We start from the raw sequence: 13,481 nt of genomic DNA, 5'->3' as shown, positions 1-13,481 counted from the left end.
AGATCTTAATCTGTAGTGCCAAAGGGAAAATGAGGGCCTTTACCATTAGCTGGTTTTAACCATTATCCTTAAATAGTTTGTCTTTGTAACATGTTCCCAAATTTAGCAAAATGATCATTGCAGCAATTTCACACAAATAAGTATTTTAGGCAATAGTTTGATATGGTTAAATATCTTTATCCTGGACAATTTCTCTCTGACTTTGTCTATTTTTTGACTTGACTCCTTACCTGGAAGAATTTGATTTGCTTTGAAAGTATGTGGAATACTACTATTTTGTTGTGTTTTTTTTTTTTCTTTAACTGCAGAAATTCAGAAAGGAGATAATAAGGTTGCTTGGCCATTAGATCAACTGTTTTCTGTGGAATAGACACAAAATACTACAGTTTAGCACAAAAAGTCAAGTAATGGAGATCAGTTTACTTTTCAGTCAGATTGGAGCTTGCCCACACTAATAGCTCAGTACAAAGATAAAGCTAATGGGAGTTCTCCCTAAAACTATTATATGGAATTATTCAAAATTATAAATTATGACTTTTGCAGAGTGCTGATTGGAAAGTATTTCAGATGAAAATCAGTCAGGGATATTCCTGATGTTTCCTGAGCTTACAGTACTTCTCCAGAAGAAAGAGCTGCATGCTCCCTGGATTCCTGTCAGGCATTTTAAGTGGTTTGCTGAAGAGCAACCAACAGAGTTGTCTGAGGGTGTTAAACACCTTCCCTGGAACCCACTGAAGGAGAGTGACCACAGGGCTACAGAAGGGAGGAGGGAAAAGAATGACCCCAGTGTCCTTCCTGCCCCATCATGTGTTTGTTCCCTACAGCACTGAGGGAACAACTCCAGTTCATAATGATTAGGTCTGTCTAACTTTTCAAAAAAGATAAATTGAACTGTTACTACTGAGGAAGGCTTTGTGACTCTGGGGAAATAGGAATGGCAGCGAGTTCCTGATGGGAGCTCTTATCCTGGATGGATAATCTGTGTAATTGCTGCCTTTTGCTTTGTCCTGCCTGAATCCTGCCTGCTACGTGTGCTGGATTTGCCCCTGTGCTCTTGTGCAGCCTTTCCTCTGGATTCTCTGCCTTGTCTGCACCAGGGATTCTTCTCCTCTGCCCTTGCTTATTTGGGATTTTCACCTTGCAGATTTTCACCTTGCAGATTTACTGGCATAACCCCGTGTCTGAACTGACCAAAGGAGCCAACAGAAGCACTTGCCAAAAGGCGGTTTTGCTCTTCCCTGGCTGCCTCAGCCTGTTTTCCTTTCCAGAAACGATCAGGGGCATGTGATCTTGATTCAGAGAAGGATTTGTTCCATCTCACTTCTGTGATTCAGGCATTTGGGAGGAAAGGGAAAGACAGAATATGATCCTTGAGGAAGATATCCCCATGGACGTGTCAGACTCGAGTTTGGCTAGTGAGGAATTAGCCTCGCCAGGCTGAGAAAAACATCATCCATCTCAAATCACAGGCCTTTCTTGGTCAGAAGGGATGGAGCCATGGTTCTGTGGGACCCTGAACCAAGAACCCTCTTCTAGAAAAGGATGTGACAAAGCAAAAGCACCTTCTGCTTCAGAAAACCCCTTCACACGGTGCCATCCTGGGCTGCTTAGTAACAGGTGGCCCTATTCAAGACAAAATTCGTCCTCTTGGCTCTAGTTTTGTTATTCAAGCTCAAGCTAAGACTCTCTGGGTTTAAAACCAAAGTTTCGTTTCTGAATTTTAGCATGTAGCACTTTGATTCAATTGGCTAAAGCCCTTTCAAAAATCTGGGTTGTTTTGCCCACTTTGGAGGTGGGCAAACAGTGGGGAGCAAATACTCTGCGTCACCAGAAGTATTTGGTAGTTCTCACTATCCATACCTGATATGGGAAATCAGATATCATGTTCCATTCTGCCTGTGTGACTAGAATGCTGTTAGTGAGCAGTGGGGTTTTTTGGGGGGGGAAGAATGGTGGCTTGCACTTCACAAAAACATCGACTAATCTAGACTACAGAACCAGCCAAAACCACAAATTCTGATTTAGACCTACTTGGCTCCTCTGAATCATCACGAGCTCTGGGCACTGAGTCAGGCAAGAGCTGGTTTTCTCCTCAGTATTGTGTAAACACAAGATGTTTCCCTGGGCTAAATATTATTAAGTTAAAAAGTCATGTTTATTTGATCATATTTTTTAAAAAATGTCATGTATTGTATAAAAAAAAGATTAATACATGGAGTTACCATCTGGGGAGATCTGGAAATCCTTTTCTTTTACACTTTGTTCATCAGATCAGTTTTGAACACAGATCAGTTTTAGATTAACCTGATTTTTTTATTTGGTTCTATAAGTGATACTTATTTGAATCAAACTACTGACAAAGCTTCCTGTATCAGCTTTGGAAATTGCAATTTCATTTAAAGTAATTAAGAAAAACTGCAGGACTTAATTCACAGTTGTACCACGATGTGATGTGAATTCTTAAAATTCAAAAATGAAGCCTGCAGCTGACTAGGCCATTTTCAGGGAAAACTTTAGATCTGGGCACACAGCTGTATGGAAACATGACATGGGGCTGTAGCAGAATTATAATCCTCTTTTCCCTCTCAAAATCAACCACAGGCATCAAAGACATGAAAAAGGTGACTGGTGTTTATCTTTTCTCCCCTCCTTTTCCACAGTGCGGCTCCATGACAGCATATCAGAAGAAGGATTCCATTACTTAGTCTTTGACTTGTAAGTATGTGTTTTGCCTATTTTTAGCAAGTTTGGGGATGTGGTATTTAAACTTGGAGGTGCAAAGACAAGTTTTGCATCTCAAGTAGCGTGGTCCTGGTGCAATGAGTTGGACAAATAGCTAAACAGCTAAAAAGACAGTAACATTTGGTTATTTGCATGTGCAAGAACTCATTTGTATGTCCCTGTAAGGGTTCTGTATTACAAACTATTAAAAAATGTACCCTTGAAGTGGATTTCAATGTAAAATGTAGGTATGTAAGTAAAAGTTGCATGATACCTGCCAAAGCTAAGCACACTACCACTCAGAAAATAGAATTTGCTGCAAGCCAGTTGTCTGTAAAAGAAACATTAAAAAACCCCAGAGCAATATATGATTTATCAGATAAAACCACCTGTCTTAGGTGGCTCTCTTAGGCCTGCCATGGTTTTGCTGGTTAGAATGAGAATACATTTTTACCCCAGAAATGTGAAATAGCTCGTTTCTAAGCATACAGACAGAATTATTTGCATTCAGCATGGCTGAGTGAGAACCTGGATCTTCCACAAGAAATTGTGTGCTTTCATGTTCAGGTTACATTCTGGTTTATTTTCTCACTTAATTGTTTTGGGAGAAATCTGTGAAGACTTCTCTGAGGCTAGATTTCAGACTAGAAATACACAACATTGCAATGCAAAATACTCAATAGTCTGTCTGCAGTGAATGCATTCAGGGTTCAAATCCTAACAGGAGTTTATATCTGACTTATGTGTATCCCAGGTAAGTGCTGTGACTGTTGCCTGGGAAATGGCTCCAGGGCACAACACACACACACTTGTTCTCTGACACCAACTGGGGTTTGTCGTGCTTTTTTTTTTTTCCTTAAGGGCTACAAAGGAAATCTTTCTATGTGGAATTGGAAAAATCTCCTTAGTCCTGAACATTTCTAAGAAGTGCATGCAGAATTCTTAGTTCTAGGGACAATATCCCTTTGATAAACTGGTGGCTTTTTAATGTTCTTGCTGTACTGCTCCAAACTGTGGCCCACTGCAATTGCAGTTAGTCCACGTCTGCCTTAACTTGGTGTGTAGTGCCAGACTTATCTCAGGGGATTGTGACTGCCATGTGAACTAGAACATTTGAACAACTTCAGAGTTGTAGATACCAGTATCTATATCTTGATAGTAACAGAACAAATAGGAGCCTGTATTCTGCAATAAAAAATTAATACCTAACCCAAAGATACTGTCTTGGCAGAAAACTAGATCCAGCAGGAAGCATTCTGGAACTGCCTGGAACTTCCTTTGTTTCCCTGTCAGGACAAACATAGGAACAGGCTCAAACATGAATATAAAGCCTTTATGTTTTGTTTGTGGTTTTATGGGCAAAATTATTTCTTTTAAAACAAAGAAAACATCTAAATGGTAAAGGCAGTAACTTTGCAGACTGATCGTTGTCTTTGGAGAAGCAACAGGTTGCATTCCTGAAGAACTTTTGCCAAATGACAAAAAATACCTGTTCACAGCTCATTTTTCACATTCAGACTAAGAAATCATTGCTTTAATGCTCACTAGTACTGTTTATTAGTAAGACTCGATCTTTTAGTGCAGTTACAAATATGTGGGTTGGTGCCTTGTTGAAGTGTACATAAAAGAGCTACCACGATAAAAAGGTAACATTTGCACTTTTTGAACGTGAAGGCCCAGTACCTGCTTTTCTTTCTTTAATTTTTATTCCACAGGAGCCTGGCTGTGGTGTAACACTGTCACTCCACCCACACGTGCCACCATGGCATTTTCTTAATGATTTCTTTCAGAAAGAAATGTGTGGGATTCAGTGCCACTGTTTCTTTAGAAATTTCTCTAAGACTGCATCCCACGTAAGAAAGTAGAGAAGAAGACTGCCTTTTCTGTGGATAGAAAAAAAACAGTTATTGTCACCTTCTGTTTTGAATTTCTAATAATCTCTTTGGGATAAGTGCCACAGAGGTGTCTGCACTCTGAAAGAAAGGCCTGTTGCTTCACTTGTGTACCTCAGGGATTGCTGTACTTTTATCTGGAGAAAAAACAGCGTTTAAGGTGTTCTGTTCCGGGCCTGCATTTGTGTGAACAGTTGTAGCATCAAGTGGGAAGGTGGAATTCTCTTAAAATCCACGTAGGAAATGGACATTGGACAATGAACTTCATGGATTTAATGATGGACTTCGTGAAGTTTTTACTCCTCTTCCCTCACTGGTCAAGGCACCTGCAGTCAGGATTTACGTCTGTCAGCCCATTTCGGTTGCAAAGCACGAGTGAGACTGTCTTCAGCCTTAATGATATTAGATGAGTTCAAATCCAATCAATTCTGTCAGTATTAATTGCTGGATCTGAATGGAAACAGCTGTAGCACTTGAAGACTCTCTTGTGCAAGTCAATGAGATCCTCTGTGTTCAGTGTCTCACATTTTAATGCACTTGATGAAATGCAACAGTTGGTACATTAAGAATCCTGGCATTGCTTTTGGATTCCAAGTGGAGGGCCTGGACCATGTAGAATAAACAAAAAATACAAAAAAAAATAGCCTAATTGCAAAACAGTGTTTGCCTTGGGTAAGTGCCTGAACATCTCTTTTTCAGAAGTAGAAAGGCCACAGGTAAATGTAAAAATTCTGTGGTCACCATAGTTTTGTAAGTTTGCTTCTTTGCACCTTAAAGCAATTCAAGAAATCAGAAACGTAAGCTAGGAGGAAACCATGCCAGTGTGGTCATCAGCAGAGCCTGTTTTAGCTGTCTTTGCTAATTTGTGTGTTCCTTTTAATTATTCTCTTCTATTTGTAACTATGAAACGCTGCAGTTTTTCCAGAAGACATGCCTGGTGCCTTGGTGTTGCTGCAGGTTGCTTGTACCTCTTCTGTTTAAACAAACCCACGTGGTTTAGATGTTGCCACTTCAGTCTGCTCTTCAGAAAAATCACAAAAGAACCTTTGGAATTTGTGAGAACCAGTGGCTTTTAGTTTGTACCCTGAAAGTTCCTAGAGCTCATATCAGGAATGTCCTGTCATGAAATACAACCTCACTGGAGGCAACAATATACATATGGAAATTCCACAACCTCTTTGAGCAACAAGTGCTTAGTAATAAATAAGTATAGTAACAACCAAGGAGGAAAAGTGCATTAGTGACAATCCATTATTCCTTTCCTCCTTCTGGCCATTTAGCTCTTCTGAGAGTTATTCCTAAAGTATCCTTTGGATACAGAGCACGAGAATTGTTGACTGCTTGTTTGATTGTCACAGTACAATTCAACTGCTCTGTTCTTGCTTTTAGCTTTTCCTCATTTAACAATGGTTCTGAATACCAAGCAAATGTTTAGTGTCAGCAAGTGGGATTTCATATCCCCTTTTTTCCTCCGTGCTACAGAAAAACAAGCGTCAATTTGAGATTCTCTCCCACTGAAAGGCACTTTGATGACTAAAGCTTTTTGTTTTCTCTTTTGCCTTGGATCAAAAATAAGTGTTTTAGGAAAGAGTAAGATCAAAGGATGCTTTGTTTTTTTCATTCATCGAGAATTGAGAATTATTCCTCTTTACCAGAACCGTGGCAGACAAATATATATGCAAAAAGGAGATATGAGAGACTGTCAAAATATGCATCAATCAAACATTTTGTGTTACAGCAACCAAAGCCAGTTTCTGGAAGGTAGAAGACAAAAAGAAAGAGAATACAAATTAGGCGACGAGGTATTTTACCTCCTCCAGATTTTACTGCAGGCTTTTGTACTAAGTAGTGTTCTGGTCTCTACCTTCAGAGTCAGTAGGGTGTAAAGTCAGAAAAAGGATGGTATAACCCACATATAACTGAAAACATGGAAATAAAGTTTTCAAACTGGCCTTCTCAAAGAAAGGAGCAATGCTGTTGGTTGAGCAGGTCCTTTCTGTCATCATCTAACGTGACTGAAAGCTGGGATCCTCCTCGAAGTGTTAGTGCAGCAGTTTGCAAATGAATGTTACAGTTGTGAAGGTTCCAAGAATGCTTACTTTTAACTTTCTAATACTATTAAATTTAATTGTGTTCAGTAGTAATTGTGTTCATCATAGTACAGATTTTTAAACATCTTAAAGTATCTTGTAGCCCACTCAAGCTTTTACTTTTGGGAATGTATTGAGAATATAATGTGCTAATATCTGCATTCCTAACCAGTAATGAAATACAAACATAGATCTCACCTAGGAATTATTTTGGTTCAGTAGATGAAGGTTTTGGAAAGCAGGAATTGCAGGAGTTTGTGCACCCAGTGTGGTGAGGCTGTGTGCAGGTGCTGTGGGAATTGTCAAGGTTTACATCTATTTTCGGCTGCTCATTACAGCACTGATATATATGAAGAATTGCATTGGACTGTGAAAGTATGCCAGCATATTCCATGGAAGAGAAATGTCACGGGAGGGGGCTTCCTGTTCCATGAGTCCGCTCTTGTCCACACAGGCAGACAAGTTTTATGATTTTATTTAAAAGCTCATTGATCTTCATCTTAAAAATAGAGCACTAAAACCTGTTTAATTACACCAACTTTATGACTGATAGAAAACTCCTGATTTTAACCTTATTTTTACTCATAGATGTTGCACATTTATGTATTATTGTACCAGAATCGTCCCTTACAACTCTCCTCTATGACGAGCCTGGTTTATGCTCATCTTCAGTATTTATTTTCTATAACAACACAGTTTTATTTCCTTTTAATCACTTCCTACCATTAAAGCACTGGTGGTACAACGAAATCCTGAGTATGCAACGATGCACAGTTGCTTCTGCTAGTGATCCTTGGATCATACAGCTCTTCCCTCATCCTGTTAATGCCTCTTAAGTTATTTTAAGTGACACTTTGACTAAACTATTCCTACTTTCTGGACAAAGATAACTGAATATTTTCTAGGAAAAAAATCTGCCATTAAATTGTTTAAGGAACTCTGCTTCTACTGATACTTTCCCTCCAACTCAGCAATCCTCTTTCTAGTCAAAGCACAAAAAGATGGCCCTTCTGGCACCTGAGTACACCTCTGTTGAGTTTTGACCTACACTGAGTTCCTGCACCTCTTGCATTTCTGTCCAAATATTTTGGTTATTCCTCTCTGACTTCTCCCTGTCAAGTTAATTTTCATTCATGAAATCTCCTTTTTCCCATCTTGCTTTTTGTAACAGAGTCACTGGAGGTGAATTGTTTGAAGATATAGTTGCAAGAGAATATTATAGTGAAGCAGATGCCAGGTAAGTCATTTGTTTTTCTTATGTTGCCTTTGATAGTTCTAGGATAGTTCCTTAAATATCTCCTGGTGTTTGGCATCAGTTTCCCTAGCACAGTCTGGGAGACTCTAGGATTTCCCCTGGAGTTCTCCTAGACTTGGAAGGGCACAGTTTGGCATTTTGAGCTCACGACTGCAGGATGGAGAACTCACATGAAGTCTTGGTGTCTGCGGATCTGAAAAAGCCAAAATTGCACCTCAGTTTGTTAAAATCTTTGCAAATTGGTGAAGTTGTTAAAACATTACCCTCTTTTCTCCTCTGCAAACTGGACATACCAGTTCAGTTATCTCACCCATGGATTCTTACATTTGCTGATCCGAGTTCGAAATACAAGAATTTTACATGAAATATCATTTTTTGTTCCCAGTCCAGAAGCACTGATTTCCTTTTCCCACTTAAACATTTTTGTTGTGTTTCATCAATAAGCAATTATACTGTGCATCTCATAGTCTGAGCTCAAATATGAAATCTCTAGCAATTTTCTGCAAGTGCTTGTTGAAAAACTTGAAGAATAAGTTGACAATTATCATAATTTCCATGCTAACATAAAGTATCAGGGCCACTTTTCCATCTCAGAATCTGTTTGCCCTCATATAAGAATAAATCTTAAATATTCCCATGTAATTATGAATCTTCCACGTTGTGGTCAATTACTTCAATATAGGTTCTACCACTACACTCTTCACAGAAACTAATCTCAAAGTAAATTTAAACAATCCTCACGTCTTGATGTGGTTTTAGTCACACACCACCACTGATACTTATTTAGCTCACATAATTTTAAATGATGCCTTTACATTTGGAATTATTTGGCAGATGACAGGAAAGGATTAAGTGTTCCTAACAACAGTGGCAGGATAATGATGAGCAGACAAGAAGTTATTCTGAACATTAGGAAGCTTTCCCTGGTTTTGCCCATCTGTAAGAATGGTAGAAACATCATTGCTTCAAGCATTTAAATGTAGAACAACACATAGCTGTAGAACAGAAAACAGGTGGTTTAGGTGGGGTCGAAGGAGAGGAGCTATGTTAAAAAAATTTCAAATTATTTTTTCCTGCTATGATTCAAGCAAAAATTCTAATATTGATGCCAAAGGCCAGTCTGTGGTGTCCTTGTGTGATTTTAAGGTACTTGGGATTTAAAAGGAAAAATTGCAATGATGATTTTTTCTGTTGTAGAATTATGACATATTGGAAGGGGCTGGGCATATATATATATATATATATGATATATATATATATGTGAATTTTATATATGCAGTTAAAACTTGACCAAATAAGTGAAATATCTAGTTATGATGCATCTCTGTATTTTATATATATATATATATATATATATGTTTGTATGTGTATATATATATATATATCTGTAGTGTGTATGTATGTGTGTAACCCTATAGAAGTAGTGAATGTCCTATCCTAGGCTGTAACACTGGTCTGCTCCTGCAAGCCCTTCCTCACACCAGTAGTCAGTACTCACACAAACAGCCCAGGTCAGTGAGTTGGGAACTACTTGCCTAAGGAAGGGTTTTCAGGCTTGGGCTCCAGTTACTGATTTATGACCATTCCTTCTGAATTCCATGGTCAAAACGTTTTGGATGAGCAGTATCAAATCCTCGGCTCTTGACTGTTATGGATCACTTATCATCACTCACTTGTGCCACAAGGATATCTTAAAAAAAAAAAAAATTATAAGCTCTTGTGGTGCCAAAAAAAAAAACATGTGCAAAAGTTCCAGTGCTCGCAGAGATGAATATTTTAGTTGTGCTTTTTGGCACCGTTGGCTGGCCAAAACTTGCAAACCTGGGCATGGAAAAATAGGTGCTAGTTAAATTATTGAAAGCACCAAATGCAAACATTTGTCTAAATTCTTAATGTGGATTTTCATTTCACAAGTGACTCCTAACTGAACTAAAGCTTGACACTATTTTAAATGAAAATGCATGCCACCATTTTGAATGACTTGGCTTTATTCTACTAATAGTTATAAAGAAACCATTCTATTCAAAATGGAAAATGTTTTGCTTTTCCTTAGCTTTTGACTTTTTTTTGTTTCATTTGTTTTCTGTATATCATCTCATTTCTGAGCATTTTCTTGTTTCAGCACTTGTTGTAATATTAACTTCACCACAAAAAAAATTAAGAAAACCAAAATATGCCACTAATTGTTTTATTGCCTCCACTTTATTTTGCCTGTAGCAGTTTTTGGAAACTGGAAAAAGCTTCCATACTGCTGAATGAAAATACAGTCTAATGATTCTGTCTCGTAGGTGTCATATGTTCCATGTCAAATGTCTTTTTTGGTTTGGTTTTGGTTTTTTGTTTGGCTTTGTTTTTTGGATGTGTTGGAGCTGGAAATATCCAGTTCAAAGTGCAATCAAGACTTGTCAAGAGGTGTAAAATTGTTTTTGTTCTTTACCTTTTTTTATTTTGTTTTATTTTAGTTTGTATTTAATGTGATTATGTGCCTTTAAAATGTTCTCCCTTCCATTCTGCCCTTGTATCTTTGCAGTCATTGTATACAGCAGATTCTAGAAAGTGTTAATCATTGTCATCTAAATGGCATAGTTCACAGAGACCTGAAGGTCAGTATCTGGTGCCCATCAATTGGATATAAGAATTTTGGGGTTTTCTTTCCGCTGGGCAGGGGCAGAGGGTGGGTTGTCTGCGATATTCCCTTGCCTACCCTTCTCACCCTCCGAACAACCGGTCCAACAAATACTGCATGACGCCTCTCTCCAGTTTGCAAGTCTACAGGCCTAATATACATCATGGCAAAAGGGGGAATGGTTGCCCAAAAAAAGAACACCCGTGTCGTTCCAAGGCGCTGGATTTCCCCCGTGCTGTCCGCCGTGGCCGGTGCTGTGTTGGGGCTGTCCATGTGTGGCTGTGTGGGCACACGGAGGTGAACCTTGGCTGTGATGTATGTCAGCTTGCAGATGTAAACGCCACCGCTGTGCTGAGGCCCTGGGGTGCAGTAGCAGAACAACAGGGCATGACGAGCCCTCAGGCGAGTGACGCTAATTGCCGCCTAAATTGGACGGCGACAAGTTAATCATTGACCTCAAACACCTGCCTTGAAGGGGGGAGTTTGGGTTTACCTCAACGCCCGCTGCAGTTTCTAACCCTTCCTACAATTTTTTAACGCCTCTGCCAAGGCTCTCATTATGAGTCAGGAAGGAGGAAAAAGCACGACCTTGTCAATGAATTAGTGGCAAAATTTTTTTCTCTCTAAAAAATGGTCGTTAAACTACAAATCGGTAGTAAATTAAAAATCTGTATCGAATTAAAACCAGACCCAAGGCCGGTGTCTCCAAGGCCGGTGTCTCCTCGCTGCCACCCCCCCCACGTGGAGCCTGAGGCCGTCGTGCTCTGGGCGGGGCCGGGCGGGGCTGGGCGGTGTGGGGCAGGGAGCACGGCCACGCCCGGCCCCGCCCGACCTCGCCCTGGCACCGCCGCCCTCGTGTCCGTGCGGGCGGCGGGCGCGCGCTGGGAACTAACGGGCGCCCCTGGCGTTTGCATGCAGTCATTGCATTCAGCAGATCCTGGAGGCCGTGCTGCACTGCCATCAGCTGGGCGTGGTCCATCGCGACCTCAAGGTGAGTGCTGCTGCCCCGCCGCCCGCCCCGGAGCAGCGTCCCTTCCTGACAGGGCCTCCAGCAGCCGGAGCGCAGACGCTTCCCTCTTCTTCCTTTTGCCCTTTGGTTGGTTTGTTTCTAACTCGGCTTCCCGTGCGCGCTCACCGGAGGAATTGTGCCTGTACGGCACCTCTTGGCAGCGCCGGGGAGAACAGGAGGTGCTGGGCAAGCGTTGGGTGTATTCGGTGAACACACGGTCTTCCTCTGTGCCATCCAGAGCTTGTGGGGCAGGGCATGGCGGGAGTTCTCCATCTCTCATCAGCATAACTTGGAGTGCTTCTGGGAAGCACAGTAGCCTTTACGTGTCACGCATCTTAGTGACGGAAGGCCGGCTGCTCTGGGACCGCTGGCACGAGGACCTCTCTCTCCTCCAGATGGTGGCTGGGCTACAGAACGTCTTTAGAGCGCGGGAGTTTCTGCAGTGTTCTCACCACAGTCACCCAAGGAGTCCAACTCCTTCCAGACAAACTCTAGCGTTGGGATAGAAACTTCAGAAAGGGAACTCTTGTGTTGAGAAGAGCATTCCCTCTTTTTTGTTCGTGTACTTGCCCAGATGGCTGGGGACATCTGCTGCAGGAATACTCTCTGCATTTAAACCGTGCTGGCATGGAAAAAAGCAAGTTGAGATCATTTTCTTTTACTGTGAGACTCAGAGAGACAAGGCTGTCCCAGAGCTGGTAGTAAGCTCTCCTTGTGGATAAGGGAAAGGGCTTAAGTTGGGTACTTGGGCTTCACAATCCTCAAGGGAAAGAAGATTGTTTATTTTGGAATCAAACAGAAGTGCACTGTCTGAACTATCAGAAGGCAGAGAAAATGTGGCGTGTGGGCTAAGGCAGCAGAACACACTAATCCCTTCTGGCACAGCTTCTTGGGCTCTTGTTTTCTTTTCTTGAATGAGTTATAGGGAGCAGGGATTTCCTCCTAGGAGAGGAGTTTTCTAGTGGTTATCATTAGTAATAATGTTGGAATCAGAAAGCCGTCGTCTTCCTTGCCATCCCTCACTCCCAAATAAACAACCCTTATTACCTGAATGTATAAAGTCTCTGCTGTTGTCCTACGGGAACATAAAGGGTTATACTCCCTTTAAATGAAAGGATTTCAAATTTGTCCAGCTGCTCCAGTGATTCCTGTCCTCACCATACAGGCAGTACTATGCTTCCAGCATCAGAAGGAATTTAAAAAGCAGGATTGTAGCCATGCAAGCTGACAGAATAAGGAACGTTTTCTAGTACTTTTCATACATTCACACAAAACAACTTTTTCTTTGGAAATGCATGAAATCCAGCTGTTCCCTGCTCCAGACCATGTGTGGATTTTTTATTCTGTCAAATCCAGGATGAACTGAAAAAACAGTGAGAAAAAGTGTTTCTGCCAAGCTGTGGTGCCCGGTTTCATTTCTGAAAGTGAAAACTTGAGGAAGAAGAAAACCATCCTTCTTCAGTTACTACTTTGTGGCAAAAGCCAAAAAACCCAAAGACTGAAATGACAGACTGTGGTGAAATCCCAGCAGAACTCCGTGTGCCGAAGAGAAGATGCCAAGGCCCAAGACCAGAACTGCAAGACATGTAGAAGGTGGTTGTGGGCTGGCATGGATCCTCAAACCGCAAAATTTGATGGATTTTTTTTTCAATAACTCGGTCCACAATTTGATGGCATATTTGGGGGTGTGGAGGGCAACAAGATGAGATTTTGGATTATCTCCTTTTATTTAACTTCTATTGTAGTTTAGTAGCAAGTGGAGAGGAGCTTTTGCAGCCCTTTATGAGCTGCAGAAATGCTCGTTGCTGCTCTGTTTGTAATCAGCGGTGTAAGTCAGAATGGTGGTGGATCCTAGATCCAGAAAAAAAACAACCTGTCTTTAACAGCC

General features: G+C 40.9%; 1 protein-coding gene across 7 annotated transcripts in view; it reads left to right on the top strand.

The window, feature by feature from the left end:
- Positions 1-13,481, top strand: part of CAMK2D (calcium/calmodulin dependent protein kinase II delta) — a 114,556-nt gene that overhangs the window by 61,307 nt on the left and 39,768 nt on the right. For 4 of the 7 annotated variants that reach the window (XM_027716832.2, XM_039384987.1, XM_039384985.1 and 1 more), the window contains 3 exons: positions 2,661-2,715; positions 7,875-7,940; positions 10,489-10,561. In XM_027716832.2, the coding sequence (XP_027572633.1) occupies positions 2,661-2,715; positions 7,875-7,940; positions 10,489-10,561 (194 nt within the window). Of the gene's footprint in view, positions 1-2,660; positions 2,716-7,874; positions 7,941-10,488; positions 10,562-11,502; positions 11,576-13,481 lie in introns of all 7 variants that reach the window. The other 3 variants (XM_039384984.1, XM_039384986.1, XM_027716838.2) reach the window with 1 other exon arrangement.

This window comes from Pipra filicauda, unplaced genomic scaffold (assembly GCF_003945595.2).
Source record: "Pipra filicauda isolate LSUMZ 115617 unplaced genomic scaffold, ASM394559v2 scaffold389_size666192_pilon, whole genome shotgun sequence".
Lineage (NCBI taxonomy): Eukaryota > Metazoa > Chordata > Aves > Passeriformes > Pipridae > Pipra > Pipra filicauda.
This window is presented reverse-complemented; position numbering and strand designations above follow the sequence as displayed.